Source organism: Tympanuchus pallidicinctus, unplaced genomic scaffold (assembly GCF_026119805.1).
Source record: "Tympanuchus pallidicinctus isolate F22 unplaced genomic scaffold, pur_lepc_1.0 scaffold18, whole genome shotgun sequence".
NCBI classification, from domain to species: domain Eukaryota; kingdom Metazoa; phylum Chordata; class Aves; order Galliformes; family Phasianidae; genus Tympanuchus; species Tympanuchus pallidicinctus.
The window spans coordinates 15,032,391-15,048,883 of record NW_026294699.1 but is presented as its reverse complement, the minus strand read 5'-3'; the positions used below and the strand labels follow the sequence as shown (position 1 = coordinate 15,048,883).

Below are 16,493 nucleotides of genomic sequence, written 5' to 3'. Positions count from 1 at the left end.
CAAGAAGCTGAAACTTGGTTACAGGAAACCTTGGCTATATTTGAACAGCCGGAGACTGGCCTTTAGGTCTGAGGGAATCTAGACATAAAGCTGTGTAAAGCATGCAATTACACACACTCCTATGCGTGTGCAAGTTCTTTGCAATCAACAGTGTAAATGTTCCTTGCATGGACTTTGTGCTGCATTGAGCTACAACTGACAAGGACACCAGGAAATTAAGATAACACTAAACATCTGTTAATGTTTAACTGCTAACAATCAAGTTGCCAGCTTCTATTTAGTATTAATCTTTGTTATGCAGAATGCAAACAATAGGCTGCATGACAGAGTAACTATTTTATATTAAAAAAAAAAAATCCCAACAAACTCAAATCATAGCTTATAATGGCACTGCTCCACAGCAAGTACTTTTTACCTCTTTGTTTAGATATACATCATTAGTAACATCATGGTACTCCTCTATGAAGAACACATAATTTTTATTTTTTTTTTTATGTGCCAGCTCCTATATTTAAAATTAAATTGTACATACTATTAATAATTGTAAACATTTGAATCTCATATAATTAGAGCAACACCCTCTGCAGCCAAATGACATTCTAACAACCATCCATCACAGTCACTAAGTATCTGATACTGGATAAAAGATCAATCGTAACGTGCAGTAAATTTAAAGCCCTACTCAGTTTATTTTGATATTTATAACTGCAACACTACATTAGAGAAAACTGTCATCAGAGCTAGTACACAAATGGCTGCACAAATTTTGGGTTAATTTATAACTGCTACTCTACTCACTAGACATTTTATGTCTCAAAACTTAGTTTAACAATTGAAGCTACAGGTTAGTCAGGAAAAATAACTTTTCAGCACAGAGAAATGAAAAATTGCCTTGGAAAAGACATTGAAATCATAATATGTAGGTTTTAGGGAGGAGGGTTTTGTTTGTTTTTTAATCAGACCATTGTAATAAAAATAGTGGTGTCACACACTGCAGTTCTCTAAAAGGAGGATACAGCTCTAACTCCTAACATCTGCATTTAGTAAAGAAATTATAGATTCCCACATCTAGTGTCTATGTGTCAGTCTTACAAAAGACTGAGAGCATTTGGAAAATATTTAAAGAAATAGAATGCATGTAGAAGATAGTCCAGTAACTTTCAAGACAGCATTTAAAGATATTTAACGGGCTCACGAGGAAATGCAGCCACAGTATTCTGAGTAAACTCTCTTGTTAAATCCACCTCTTGTATTCAATAAGGTACAGCATAAAAACAATCATGCATTAAAAGTGCAAGGCCTACCATAAGTGCCAATGGTGGTCTCAAACTCTTTGTGTTAGTGCAGAAACAGAGGAACACAAAAATTTATCACATACATGAGTTTTAGGTATCATTAACTTTAATATTAATCTTTTATACAGGCTTCTTCTAATTTCAATTGCATCTACATATAAATTTGGTAGAATTTTGTAAAGCATCAGAGTGCTTTTTAGTCTACAGTTTTTTTAATGCTTCAGCGTTAGAAAAAGTTATTGTATCATAACTGAATTCAAAAGCCTCCTCTTATCATATTATATTACATGTAACTATGAAGAAAGAATTGGAATGCCAACATCACTATTTTTACTTGTGTACTTATAAAACCTCAAATTCCAAGCTATTCCCAAATAATGATGAAACTTCATAGGAGTCACTGTAAATCTTGTATTTACACTATTAACAACTTCTGCATTCATAACTGCACCAGTAGTTTTACACAGGTATTTTAAAAGCACCCTTACAAATAAAAGTATTGCACTGACATCATATAAAATTCACAGTGAGTTTAACTTCCAGACCTTAGAAAAACAGTGCAAAAGCTTTTCACTGTGCAAGAGCTTTTAATCCAAACATTCCTGGGTCATTATGAAAGGTAATTATGTATAACATGCTGCAGTTATTTTTTCTGTGTATTGGGTTGGTTTCCTTTTTAGTTCTTGCTTCTTGGAAAGTCAATTTTAAGTTTTGAAATGATGAAACAAACAAACAAAAAAACAAATAACAACCAGATGTGATCCAGTCCAACACTGAAATAGGTGCATTTGGCAGAGATATAGGTCTATGCATCCATTTCATATAAAGTCCACTGTGATTGCAGAAATTATTCCACATGAAAGAATCTTACTGCATGGAATACAGATTTCTCCTTCCATGAATTGTAGCAGTTTCACCTCTTTTAGAGGCAATAACTTCAACAGGCTTGTCTTCAGCAGATCCTGAAAATAATACAGTAAGAAATGGTTACTCCAAAGTAGTCTTAAAACAGCCATATAAAACTCTAAATCATGCCTTGAAATCAGTCTTAAAAGTACTTTTCTGCATGTTTAACAGCCAGTTGGATCCCACACATGAAAAAATACAAAAAAAAAAAAAAAACCAAAAAAACACAACAGCTCATCTCCAACAGTGACCAAGTACGGATGTTAAAAGCATAAGATCATAGAATGCAAACATTATCTCCTCAAGATATTATCTCAAATTCCACGTACTGCCCCAGGTTTTGTCCAGATGGAACATAACATCTTCATGTCACTTCTGTTTTCCTTGTAGCTTTTTGAGTTTGTAAATTTTTATCTGTTACTTTACACTACGTCAAACATGCAACAACTCTTTGATACATTCTTTGTCATTGGAGGGGTAATAAATAATTGTTCCTTATGCACATTTTGGTGCCATTTATGACTGTGCAGATGGACTTGAATATTTTATTCTCTGCTTCTCCTTTCAGACTCAAGAACCCTACTCATTATTCAATATAACTCACTTCATACTTTGAGATTTCTCACCCATTTCTACTACATATCTTTTAGAAACAAAATCAAAACAGCATATGGTATTTTGCTTACCTTGAACAAGAAAAAAACAAAACAACACAGCAAAACTAATAATCACAAGAACCAAGTGACAAAAAAATGCTTAAATGAGTTTCTATAAAGAACAAGCTTCCTTATTCAACAACAGCAATTCACTGCACTCCCCCTTAACATCCAGACTTCTTTATACATGTAATTCCAAGTTAATTAATCAGGAAGCTTTTGTAATGGCCAGTATAGTAAGTATAACAATTTGACTTCTTTCCCCTCCATACTTTCATTCTTAAGTAAATGTGATATGCGTACAAACAGACCAGGAATGTTTTCAAGGCTTCAGTGATTGTTCAAATGATGCTTGAAGCTGGATTCTGACATTGCTTCTGCAGACTCAATAGTAGCCATATTCTTCAGATGATTGAGGTTCACAGTGACGAGTAGCTCAGCTATGAATTCTTTATGAGTTTTGAACTATCTGTTGCAACTCTGCCTCCAAGATGCATACCAGCTGGCATTTCACTGTTTTTTTCTCTTCACAACAAAAGGATTATTTTGTGTTGGTAGAACATGAGCTTCCTTCCTCACAGGAGTTCTAGTGGATGCTAGTGCTTTATGGTTATTTGTTACCTCACATTTCAAGTTGTTGTCAGCAGTTCAGCAGCAGTCAGGATCAGTTCAAGACTGCAGCCTTGGTACCCTGCCATATGACAGATCTTCCAAGGTCAACATGCCAAATTCTTCATGCTCACGCATGAATGCAGATTTGTTTCATAGAATCCTTAGAGTTGGAAAGGGACCTTTAAGGGTCATCTCATCCAACTCCCCTGCAATGAACAAGGCTCAAGCTGCAATGCGCAGTTTGATCAAGTTGCCCACCCACTGATCCACCGTCACCTTGAAAGTCTGGGGCATCAACCACAACACTGGACAACCTGTTCCAGTGCCTCACCATCCTACTTTCCTGTAAGAAAAAAGTCTTTTTCCTTACAGCCAACATAAATCTACCATCTTTAAGCTTCAAGCCATTTCCCCCCATTCTATCACCACAGCATAGGATCTGTTCCATGATCTTTCCTAGCACAGAGGTGAGACTGACAGGTCGGTAGTTCCCAGGGTTATTCTTTTTACCCTTTTTAAAAACAGGTGTGACACTGCCTTTTTTCCAGTCATCAGGGTCTTCACCTGATTGTTACAGCTTCTCAAATATCACTGAGAATGGCTTGGCAACTACATCAGCCAATTCCCTCAAGACTCTGTGATGCATCTCAGAGGGACCTATGGACTCACGGATGTCCTTTGTGCTGGTCTGTTTGATTTTGAGACATCTTAGCCTGCTGTAGGGAGCCTGGTTTGCAGGGGAGTTGGACTCAACGATCTCTAGAGGTCCCTTCCAACCCCTGCAATTCTTTGATTCTGTGCGTAAGCAATTTCAGGACACTTTTCCAATTTCCCTTATTGTTAGAATCAACTTTTCCTTTTTTTTTTCCTAACGGACCAATGGAGATTGACATAACAAGTTTTCATTGTTACTTTCCATAAGTTTAGCATGAGGAGAGAAAATTTCCTGCGTCCCCAGACACAAATGACCGATTTTCACCCAAGCCAGCTTTATTGCACGGCTCTCTCCGGCCGCGCCCGCCCCCAGCAGGACGCGCCCCAGCCCGGCCTCCCGCACCGCCCCCCCCCCTCCACTCACCTGTTGCCGTCGGCGGGGCGGCGCGGCAGGCCGCGGGGGCGCTGCAGCTCCAGGTCGGCGGCGCGGCGGGAACGAGACGCTGTGCCGAGAACTGAAGAGAAGCGGAGGCTGAAGCCGTGCACCAAACCCCGCAGTACGCTATCCCCACGGCCCTTGGGCGGTGCCAGCCCCACGTCGTCGCGCAGCTCCTCTGGCGACACCTCTAGGTTGCCCGCGTACCAGAACACCCACCAGATGAGGCTGAGGAAGATGCCGATACCGCCCGCGTAGATTAGTAAGTCGGCGAAGAACACGTCGGCGAACACCCCGGCCAGCAGCACCGCCAAACCCACCGCGTCGAAGGCCAGAGCCAGCCAGAAGGCGGCCACGCAGCGGCCCAGACCTCCGGGGGCTGCCATGGTGGAAGAGCGACGGCGCCGCCGCCTCGAGCCGCTCGCACCTGAAGGGGAAGCCGAGGCCGCGCCCCCTCCGGCCTCACCTGTGCTCGCGGGGCCACGCCCCTCCCTGAACCGCCTGCGTCGCGCCCCGCCGCCGCTGAGGCGAGGGCGCTGCAGACGCCGGGCGTTTCTCCCCGGTTCTGACCGCTCAGCACAGTGTTGGCCCCACGTTCGCGGAGGCCCTTTGCCTAGATCGGGCTTCCGCCCCTTCAGGCCGCTGCCCCTCACCTGCCAAGGACCTCCGTTGCGAGGCCTCCGAGCATCGCTTTGCTTAATGGCAGAGTAGCTGGTGCAGGCATTGGAGAAGATGGTCGGTAGCAGCTGTAAGCGTCTTGGAGTTGAACCTTTCCTGATTGCTGTCGTTTCCTGGTGCAGGTGAGCATGGGTAGCACCTAGATGCGACCCGATGTGAAGGGTTTTGCCTTGGTTAGCCAAACGTGCCGGCACCTCTACCCAGAATGGACATGCTCCAAAGGAGGCTGTTGGGAGGTAGCTGTACCATTCCAGACAGCCCTGTGTGAGTGATTTAGCAGCCTATAGGGCATAGGATATTCACAACAGTTATAAAATGTGACAAAGTCACAGAGTGCACATTTGAGGAGATTGGCTTAGAAGGAGCAGTCAGAACATAGCTTCAGAGTAACAAGCAGGCAACAAGTAGTGAATGCAAGTACAGAGATGAAACTGGTTTGTAAAAGGTGCAACGTTGTGTTATACGTCACCTAGTGAGAGTGAAGGATCTGGTACACATCTTTCCACCTTCTAACACTACAGTACAACTGCATGCAAGTGTAGGCTTTCCTGCACATGCTCCCAGGAGGCTTTTCTAACACTTGCTTAATAGCGTGCAGCCACTAGTAAGCACAAATACCAGATCAGGGGAAATACACACACTTAAGAGCATGAGCAGCTTCTACATGATGCCACTGAGGACTCTTTGTTTCAATCATAGCAGTTTGTTCACTTATCATTGCCTGTGTTACCAACAGTATTCAATAAAAGGTACCCGTAGAAAGACAAGCTGAAATCAAAAGGAAAAAGATTAAACTAGTTACTGTTTACTAGGCCTCAGTTGTTATTTCTTGCAACATCAAACAAAATACACCATATTGAAGTACAATCCAAAGTAAATGAGACAAAAGATGTAATAGAGTTACTACAGTTGTACAATCGATGGATATTAAGATGTTACAATCACAAAATAAACAAGAGTTAGGTGGACTATGATAACAAGAGAGAATAAATGGAAGGCTTACCTTTATGCTGAGTTCACCACAAAACACCAGGAGGGATCTCCAGATGAGATCCTTCCCCACTGGTAGCCTGGCTGCACCCCTTCCAGCAGCACAGCTGCATTGCCTTCACCTGTGCTCCTCTGGCTGACTCACTGCTCGCCTCAGGTGATCAATCAGAGGTTCAGGCCATGACTCAGTAGTTCCCATACAACAGTACTACAGAAATATACACATTTATAGTGAATGAGTTCTAAAAAGTGTACCTAAGTCTCTGTCTTAGGTGAAAGCATGTACCTCTTAACAAGCAACAATACACTGCTACCACTACACCACCTTTAATTCCTTTTAGAAAGTGAAAAATGTATACAAAAATTTGTACTACAAAGAACAAACTGAGTATACTCTCTCTGCTCTTCAAATTTAATATATTTTTAACAATGTAATTGATTATGAAGTCTAGAACTTTCAATGAATAAGTATTTGTTATTTTTGCCATTTTCCCTGGAAAAAAAAAAAAAGTTTTCTTAACAGTTTCTTAACAGAACAGTTGACTAAAGAAGGAACTACAATTATATATATAGGAACACTATTTTTTGTCCCAACCAACAGATAGCGGTCTGATACAGAATGCATTTCCCTAAACAGGGGTTCAATTTCAGTCTAACATCCTCGAAGCAAAGTTAATACTCCATTTAACAGCTAGCAAGTAGCCACAAGGTGAAACGAAAAGACTAAGAACTGAAGTCTACCATATATATAGTTATAGAAACAATAAATGCAAATGCCCTTGCAATATATTTTATAGATATACAGATAACGCCCAAAACATATTTTAAATGGAAAAAATTGAAACAAATCAGTTTACCATTATTCCATTACTGTGCTGTCTAGAAACTTAAAATAGACCAGAGTTCTGTTCCCCTTGATGCACAATTATATTAGAAATTACCTCAGTGATTTTAAGCTTTGAAAAGTGAATATAAGCAATGCAAGGAAATACAGTGGTGACAACAAAGATCATCTTTCAAGTCAAGTACATCCTTGTTGTGTGAAGTTTAGGGAAAAGAAACAGGTTTGTCTTCTTAAATGTGAAGAACAGCATAGAAGAAACCCAAGTAGAACAGAACACTTCAACAGAATATAGGAATTCTAAGAAAGATTGTAAACTGGTAGGAAATAGTAAAGAGAGACAAGGCAGAAGGTTTAAAGAAGATATAGTATTTTAAGAAATTCATGTTTGTAGTTTAAGCAGGTAAGACCATATTAACGAAAATCACAAGCACTGACATCTGCTACATGAATGTGGAGTTTAGTGAAGAAGGAAATCCCTGTGCATGAACTCTAAAACATACAGAGAACGTGGAAGTCAGGTGGGAGGAAAAAGCTCATAAACTGTGGCTGTGCAGTAAGAACAAAAATGTAACTTTGAGCTGTTCTGCAGCTGAACTTAAGCATACAGCTAGACAGCCTTCCAAAATAATGTTGCTCAAATGCAACAAGCTTTAGAAACCAAAAGATTTAAATTGAAAGATACAGCTGATTTTTTTTTTTTTTAAAAAGATGGAAAAGATGTAAGGTAACAAATACAGCTAATTAAAATAATGTGTTTATTCTTCCATTAGAAGGAACTACAAATCAATCATTAAGCCAGTGAGAAAAAGCTCCTAAGATCAGCTTTTCTTAAGAAGGCATGTTACTTTATATTCATGAAAAGACAGCATTGAACAACTACATAAAATGGTACAGCAGGTAGGCAGCATTCACGACAACTGTGGTCTGCACACTTTCTTGGCTGCTTGCTTGGGTGTTTTGGAAGATTTCTTGGCTGACTGCACTTTGTGTGTAGCAAAAGACTTTGCTTCAGGCTTTTTAGGAGTCTTATCCAGCTGTTTTATTTCTTCCTTTTCCGTGCTGATCTGCATGGTTTTTTTTTTTTTTGGTGACATCTGCAAGTCTGCCCGCTCTCCTGTAACTTTCTGTTTCAAAGTTTCTGGAGCAAGAAATTGTTTCTTTCTCTTACCAAGGGTTGCTTTTGTTTTATTGACCAGATTGACACTTCTTTCTGGACTTGGTTCCTCTTTCTGTAATTAAGACATACAGAGAAGGAAAAAAAAAAAAAAAAAAAAAACCAAGCAACATTATGTTTTCAAATAACAAACATTTTTACTGTTATTGAAGAGATTTAAAAGAGCCATTATAAGCAACAAATGCTTTCTATCAATTACACAACTCCTTAGCCCAAATGATTTACAGAATCACAGAATGGCCAGGGTTGGAAGGGACTTCAAGGATCATGAATCTCCAACCTCCCTGCCACATGCAGGGCCACCAACCTCCACATTCAGTACAAGACCAGGCTGCCCAGGGCCCCGTCCAACCTGGCCTTGAACACCTCCAGGGACGGGGCATCCACAACCTCTCTGGGCAGCTGTTCCAGCTCCTCACCACTCTCCCTGACATGCAACCGAAATCTTCCCTTCCTCAAAACCATTTCCCCTTGTCCTGCAGTTATCGATGCTTTCAAAGAGTTGATTCCCCTCCTCTTTGTAGGCTCCCTTTAGGTACTGAAAGGCTGCAATGAGGTCACCCCACAGCCATTTACTTACCTTGCCAGAAGTAGAAGGCAAAACACAGAATTAGATCTGTGTTTATAAAAAAAACCATAAAATATAAAAATAGTTACAAAGCAAATAGATGGAACAGATACAAAGATGTTCACCCTCTTGGCTAACTAAGTCAGTACTCTGCTGGCAGAGCTGAAATCACAGTAAGCTTGCTACATGTCAGGGCTTAGATTTGATAGGCACAGCTCTTATTCAAAATCCAGCCATATCACCGACTGACTGTGCTTTGTGTGTGGATCAGGCAAAGTATTCCCTAGAGATATTCCCAAACGACCCTCATGAAAGAGAGCTGCTTTCACAACAATTCATCCAACTCAGCTTCAGCTGTAAGCATCCCAGGGCTCTGGCAATTGCATCACATGAACTGATGTAGGCCAGCTGCATGACAGCAGCTTGACAAAAACTGATTTATGTTGTTATTTTTATGTTGGGCTGTACATAATCACAGTAGCACAGACATCCGTTCAGACATCTCTGAACAGATACCTATTAAGGCTATGCTCCAATCACAAATATAATTTAACTGAGTTGAATTTAGAAGCCTTACAGTTTTATTCATCCATTGCCTTTCCACTGGGTATTTCTTAGGCACAAGTAATGCAAGTTTGGCTGTTTTGCAAGTATGTTAGCGATGCAGTCCTCATTACCTCCAATATTGACAGCAGTAAATATGTGCAGTTTCACTGCAAGCTGCTCTCAGTGTATATTATGTGATCATTAATGTTGCACATAACTATTCTAGAGTAGGCGTTATTTGTTTTTCAAGTTCTTCACTACAGGTAGGTGACACAATAAATTATTATTATTATTATTATTATTTTTACAAGAAATTTTGAATTAATCAAATAAATTATTGATTTAGTTTTTTAAAGGATCAGGCTCCTATCATTTTTAATATTCCTTCTGACTTCAGACCTGTTAGATAAGCAAAATGGCTGCTATTCAGGAAAAGACAGAAAGAGACAAACACTGGCTTTCTTTACGGGAGGAAATAAAACCAAACAAAGCATCCCTCCCATTAACTGAGCTCTTACTTTCATGTTATTTTTTTAAGAAAATATAGTTCATTTGAAGTATGTTAAAAAAAGTATGGTGAAAAATCATTTACATGGTTTAAAATATTTAGTTTTAATTGGAGTGTTTAATAATAAACTCACAATTACCTTTAGCTGAGCAAGGCCGTTTATTTGCATAGGCACCAGTTGTGGAATTTCTTCATCATCAGCATGTTCCTCTGGATCTTGGACTACTTTTTCCTTTATCCCAAGCTCTTGGGTAGCAGCAGCGCCCTTCTTTTTAGTTGTCACTGTACTTCGTCTTGAATTTGTCTTTTTAGCTGTCTTCTTTGGTTTCTTTTTCTTTTCCTTCTAGAATTAATTTGAAGTACAACTCAGAGAAATCCCCACAACATTTCTAAACATAAAACAATTGTTTTCATATGTCTAAAAGTAACGAAGTCTAGTAACAAATTGAAATGTTTTTCAATTGAACTGGGCTGGTCAACCATAAGTAAAATATGAAAAAAAGATGTGTTACTTTCAGCATAGGGGAAACTCATAAATGATATAACTGTAAAGATTAAAGTTTTCAAGATGTATGTGCTACCAATTTGTTTCAGAAACAGATGTAACAGACAGAACACAAAATAAAGGGATAGCTATTTTTACTTTTTAATGTAGGTGAAGTTCTCCCCACCAATCCTCTGCAAAATAAGATACAAATATCTAAGAGTGGGAATTATTCACATGCCACAATTGACACGGTCTAAATCCATGTATATGTTAATGAATGCAGTTTCAGTAAGTGAATATGAATAAACAAATATGAATTCAAGCAAAAGTTCTGAGAAGTAATCTCAGTTGAGCTGACTAGAAACCAGCTTATTTCCAGCTTGGTTTGTAACCTCCTGGGGGAGTTTCAATGGTTTCTTGCTACTGTGTATTGGAAGCGCCCACAGTCAGGAGTGCCTGACCCCTTTGTAGCCATACTTGCCTTCAATCCACTGATCAGATTTGTAAACCCAGCAAGTTAGATTCATACTGCATAAAAAGAGGCCAAACAACTCGTGGCTCCAGTACAGTTTTATGGAAAGTTTTACATTTTTTTGAATTGTTACCTCTCCTTGCTTTTTATCGACATTCGGCTCTTTATCAAGCTCATCTAAGTTGGATATTCGTGCAGTAAAAATTGGAAGTGATACTGATTTCAGTGTCTTGAGGTGAAGAACTTTCACGTTTTTCCAATTCTGCAAACACAAAACAACATCTATTATGTAAGAACTGTCGTGGCTTCAGCTACGTTGTTCATAATTCGGTGCAATGGATCCGCAGTACCTTGGGTAACTTCTTAGCAATCACCTCAGCTGCTGCAATGATGTTGTCTAGTATCTCATCAGCTTTCATTCCAGTGTGGCCTATACGTGTTGTACTGGAAGTAGGAAAGAGTAATATTTATAGGTGGGCAAGTAAAAACACTAAGTTATTTGTTCTTAAGTATACCCAAAAATGAAAAAAGCCCACTTATCTGCAGCTATCTTGGTCTGCACACAGGATGGCTGACTACTAAAGAATTCTTTTGTCATGAAAGTCACAACAGTTGCACATACTGAGTTTTCTACATTATGAAATGCAATTCTGCCTTATACTGCCGAGATAGGTTTAGGTTTAGATCATTTAGACCCACTATAAATGAAAAAATTCTTGTACAATATTTTGGGAGGAGTTTTTAGCTAATTAAACAGTAATTATTTTTTAGGACCATACATGCTATTTGACAGTGATACTTACCTAGAAATTCCTTACCTATTCAGAAAAAAACCCCCAACTTTATGACTTCTTAGTAAATAGAATTATGATTCTCTTTATACAACTTAAGGTTCAAAAAGACCCATACCTAGAACGATCACCCTTGACCCACTGTTGAAGTTAATGGGTGAAATAACTCAGAATTCCTACAGTTAAGGTATAATAGCTCTTCATGCACAGTATTAAGCTGTTCATACTTACTAACAGCACCCTTTGTTGGTAACTGGTAGTACAGTACCCTGAATATGCTTTTGTAGCTCCTTAGCAAGATTTTTGGCTTTCAAGTTTACAGATAAAGGTGCCCTAAAAAGAAAAAAAGTGAAGGGAATAACAGTTAAAAAACAAAACAAAACATCAAGCAAACTAGCAAACCTTCAGTAGAACAATCAAATCTTTAAAAAAATAATAATTCAAAACAGATAGACAGAATTTTAGGACCAACTTTTTCTTTTCATAGAAGTGTTTTCCTAGATGGGAGGGCAAGAGCCTTCTGATTCGGTCATCAGATAGAAAGAGATCAAATCTGTTCAGGAGGCGACGCTTTGCTTCAAAAGGTTTATACTCTTTTTTGAGAGTTTTGTAGGAGATGACCTACAACAAAAGTAGTTGAAAACACAGCAAACACAGCAGTGAGTACTTCTTATAACTGCACATAATTAACTTGTCTTAACTAACAGTTATACATGTTTTAGAACGTCAAATCAATAGAAAAAAGACACTGGTTTTCAATTTTAAGAATCAGACAACACAGATCCCTTGCACAGTATCACCAAACAGAACTAGAACACACAGCAACATCTAAACTTAGATAAATACAGCAATAGAAAATATTTTCCTGTTTTTTGTGAGTTGTATAAGTGATTCAATCCAGCTGCAAAGGGCTTGAATATTCTGCACTGTAACTAAAAAAGTTCAAATCCAATACTTAACATTTATCTAACAATTACACCTGAATGCTACAGATATAATTTTAAGTTGTTCTGAATAAATTCTGTAATTTGAAAAACGAACAGTTTGAATACTCAGAAAAATCTTCTGCGAGATTAACCCGGAACCACTGAATTTAGAATATTAAGTAGCAGTTTCCCTTTTCACTGGTACAAGAAAAACACAGTGATACTGCACTGCATCATCAATCTCCCTTACCTGGCTAACAGTCGTGATTCCATTCTGGGTTAGAAGTTTCCTATAAAGACTTTCTGTCTGTTCTGCAGACAGATCTGGTTCGTCCTTTGTGAACAAGCACACCTCAGCTGTTTCTGCTCGAATGCCGTGGGGCAGCGGTCTACAATAAGAACACAGACGGAAAGGAGGCAAAAGCGCGTTACAGAACTAGGTCTACACTGCTGCAGGCGGGCAGCGCTCAGAGCCAGCCCGGGAGGGGCCACAATGGGGCCGCGGCGCTCCGACTCTCCAAGCCCACAACCTGCACAGCGCCCCTTCCCTAGGCAAAGGACACGAGAACTCCCGCAGCCTCTGGGCCAAAGGCACGTTTCTTACATTTTGATTACTTGAGCCATGCGTGGGATCTTCCAGACCGTCACCAGGAGGTGCACGCTCTCGTTCTCGTTGAGGAGCACCTCGTCTCCCTTAGCCTTGCTTCTCGCGAAAGCCAGAAGGGCCTCCACCGCTTTCCTCACCTGCAACGACAGTAACAGCTGGAGCGGAGCGGAGCGCAGCGGAGCCTAGTCCGCCACCCCTCAGCACCTGCCCACGCTCCAGCTTCTGCTGCCCCTTCGCCATGGCTCCCCCCGCACACGTGCGGTCACCGCGCCTGCGCGCTGCTTCTTTCCGGGCACGATGCGGCCTGCCCGCCCCTTCCGCAGGCAAAGGCCTTCTGTCGCGTAGGGGCGGGGCGGGTGTGGGGAGGTTCTTTCCGCTGCTGGCCCGAGGCGGGGAGCTGTGCTGCTTCGGACGGAGTACGGAGCGTAATCTTTACTTCAGGCCCCACTGCTGTGTTGCTCTTAGATTGCCTTCCTGGTATATCTTTGAGAGTGGGTGGAACACTTGCTGCTCTCCAGCCCTTGGAACCTTTCTCAATTTCCTTTCACAGCATTAGAAGCTGTTGACCTTGATGGCCCCAGATACCCTCAATTCTAGGTGAGCTTTTCTCCTGTGGCAATGCCTACATGCCTGAGCAACGTTTCTAGGTTCCTTCTTTGCAGCCTGTCCTTGGTTTTATCTGGTTTTACCTGTATTACTGACCTTTTGCTCTGGAATGCAGCTATAAGGTCCCTATTTAGCCAAGCCAATCTCTTGACAGATTTGCTTGTTTGCCAGTGTGAAAGAGTGCTTCCATTACAATTTGAAGGGGTTGTCTTCACAGCTCTGCTGCCAGCCTTTCTGAGCACCTTTGCCTTTCAGAGCTGCCTCTAATGAGACCCCACCTCCTGGTTGCCAAAATCTCCCTCCTAAAGTCCAGGGTCTGTTCTCTGCTACTCATCTTCTTCACACCCCTCAGCATCTCAAATTCCACTCTTTGTCACTGCAGCTGAGGCCACCACTGATTATCACACATAAAACCACTTATCTGTGAACCGTAAAAGTAGAATTACTGCATCTCTGTTCCAGTTTAGAAACGTACTGACTAATTGGAAACAGCTTAGCCGTGAAATGCTTGTGCCACCCAGTGGCTTTTTTTCTTCACGTATCAGCATGATTTTCTACATGCTTAGCGTGCTGGTATACAGAGAAAGGAATTAAAATACCCTACTCAGGAAAATCACCTTTACATAATAATGTTTTCACTCTGCTGGTAGTATTCACAGTGGCTTCGAGGCTTCTCCAGCATTGGTGACAACCTTTGTAGCAGCTTTAGCACGGCTTAGTTGCATCTTCACGGTCTGTAATGTCACAGGCGTAGGGGAAGTAGAAGATTGCACACTATTTGACTTAACGTAAGTTGCTGTAGATAAGTCGTACTGATTGATACTAGTGAAAAAAACCCTTGAAAATGGAAGTTTCACCTTTCTATTGTGTGATTTTTGGACAAGTACCATAAATGGTTGCTGCGTAGTTGTTGTATGAAGTTCTTGAGGAGTACGTAATCAGGCAGACATTAAAACCTTTTTAGCATTGCTAGGGTTTATGTGTACTGTGATGCTGGCAGTGGTGTTTTATAATCTGATAATTATATTACCCTTTCTCCTATCTTTGCACAGGCCTTGCAATTTTTTTAGCTGATGTTTTAATAAAACATCAACATATTTTTGTATGATGTTAAAATAAAACAGAAAAGATAACTCTTTGAAAATAAGCTAGACTGCTGTTGTAAGAGGTGAAAGAAGTGTGTTTGAAGCCTGACTGTACTAAGTCAGTACAGCATTATTAAGATAAAGGGACTGTTATTTTGAATTACTATTATTAATGACTCAAATTAAAAATTCTCACATTTCAGTGTCAACCAAACACATTTTTCCCCACAACTTTTGAAGTTTGATGTGACTGAATTTCAGAAGATACAGTTTAACCAACTTAATAGGACCATTTTCTCTCGAGAGGTGTTTAATATAGTTCACAGAGCTGTCATGGAAAAATAAATTAATCCGTGAATAAGAACAATTTCAGCTTAGTACATGAGTTGCATGCAATGAGTATAAACTATGAGCGGAACGCTTTTAGTTTGGCAAATTCACAGTTATTCAATTTTTAAAGGAAATTAAATATTACTTTTGCATATGTTGTCCCTGCACACCAAACATGCTCTGCTGTAGTGGTCAGTTTAGGTCTCTGCTTACAAATGTGTGTATGTTTCTCTAAGTCATGTCACACTTATGTAAATGTGATGATTTAAAATTACATACTTGCCAGCCATTCCACATTATTACTTAAATGTTGCTAAATGAGACAGTATTTCTATATCACCCTAATTTTATACTTTGTCCTGGCAAAGGGGATGTACAAGCAGCAATTATTTCTGCTGCTAACACATCTTTGAGGTTTAAGATTGGTTCTTCTACTGTGCATTCCCAAAGTTCCAATACCAGACTTGTATTCCTCCAACTTATCAGATGGCAGATGTAAAATTCCTAAATCTCACTTTACAAAGTATACTTCTTGCAACAAAAGCAGCACAAAGAATACAGAAATTAAGAAAAAAAACAACAGAAGAACAAGTACACTTAAAGAGACTTCAAAAGAGGATCCTCCTGCTACTTCTGGAGTTCAAACAGTGTTCTTTAGATTGAGTTCTTCTGCGTAAGCATCTACCTATAATTTAATTAACTGCCAGCTAAATGGGTGCTTACGTGCCAAGTTATTAAAGAACTACTGTTTCAGGAGAACAGAGGCCACTGTCTTCGTGACACAAGCTGTACAGTTTTTTTGGTAAAATCCTTTGCCTATTATCAGTTCTACAGGCTTAACAAATGACAAGAACTCAGTCTCAAGTACATTCTTTTCATCCAAGTTTGTCTATAATCTATTACTTTTCTTATTCAGAAGAATTTTTTGTATCTCTGTAGTTAACTGAAGTGAAATGTAGAAAAATCCAGCTTACGTTGGAAGTTGAGACTTTGACGAAAGCCTGTTATTAGAAGTTACATATATGCACAACAGATTTCACTTTTGTTAACATAAGTTTCCATTTTATATTAAGACTAGACTACTTTCTAGCATTTCTTCAGAGGAAAATAAATATTTTGTTACAGTTGTAGTGTGTTAAAATAAACACAAGGAAATAAACAGGTACACAATATAAAATCTTCAGTAGCAACTCCAGTTTTGTTGGTATATTTTCCTTTAGCAAATCCTCTGTAGGGCATACAAAAACAGCAGAATAAGTAAGAGCCTTTAAGTTTCAGATCAGGAAGAAGACAGTCTTCTGGAGTACATTTCAACTGCTTTA

At 39.8% G+C, this 16,493-nt stretch overlaps 2 protein-coding genes across 3 annotated transcripts; both read right to left on the bottom strand.

The window, feature by feature from the left end:
* Window positions 1-2,141: 2,141 nt before the first annotated feature.
* On the bottom strand, window positions 2,142-6,312 carry LOC128078882 (transmembrane protein 238-like). The gene is made up of 3 exons (XM_052679512.1): window positions 6,241-6,312; window positions 4,548-5,518; window positions 2,142-2,257 (listed from the first exon to the last, which is right to left on the bottom strand). The coding sequence occupies exons 2-3, from the start codon at window positions 4,943-4,945 to the stop codon at window positions 2,248-2,250; spliced, it is 408 nt and encodes a 135-aa protein (XP_052535472.1). The 5' UTR covers window positions 4,946-5,518; window positions 6,241-6,312; the 3' UTR covers window positions 2,142-2,247.
* Window positions 6,036-13,459, bottom strand: RSL1D1 (ribosomal L1 domain containing 1). Of its 2 annotated transcripts, none has more exons than XM_052679508.1 (9): window positions 13,355-13,459; window positions 13,148-13,287; window positions 12,794-12,932; window positions 12,090-12,238; window positions 11,849-11,950; window positions 11,177-11,270; window positions 10,960-11,088; window positions 10,007-10,210; window positions 6,036-8,300 (listed from the first exon to the last, which is right to left on the bottom strand). In XM_052679508.1, exons 1-9 carry the CDS (start codon window positions 13,388-13,390, stop codon window positions 7,980-7,982), a joined length of 1,314 nt encoding a protein of 437 aa, XP_052535468.1. In that variant the 5' UTR covers window positions 13,391-13,459; the 3' UTR covers window positions 6,036-7,979. The 2 variants fall into 2 exon arrangements, with proteins under 2 accessions (XP_052535468.1, XP_052535469.1); XM_052679509.1 differs by having other exon boundaries at window positions 10,007-10,207.
* Window positions 13,460-16,493: the final 3,034 nt, after the last annotated feature.

Coding starts and splice junctions, on each gene's coding strand:
- LOC128078882 (XM_052679512.1), bottom strand. CDS start 4,945: ATGGCAGCCCCCGGAGGTCTGGGCCGCTGCGTGGCCGCCTTCTGGCTG.
- RSL1D1 (XM_052679508.1), bottom strand. CDS start 13,390: ATGGCGAAGGGGCAGCAGAAGCTGGAGCGTGGGCAG. Junction 11,951..12,089: donor CACTTCTATGAAAAGAAAAA/GTTGGTCCTAAA, acceptor TTTTCTTTTTAG/GGCACCTTTATCTGTAAACT. Junction 11,271..11,848: donor ACCAACAAAGGGTGCTGTTA/GTAAGTATGAAC, acceptor TCCTACTTCCAG/TACAACACGTATAGGCCACA.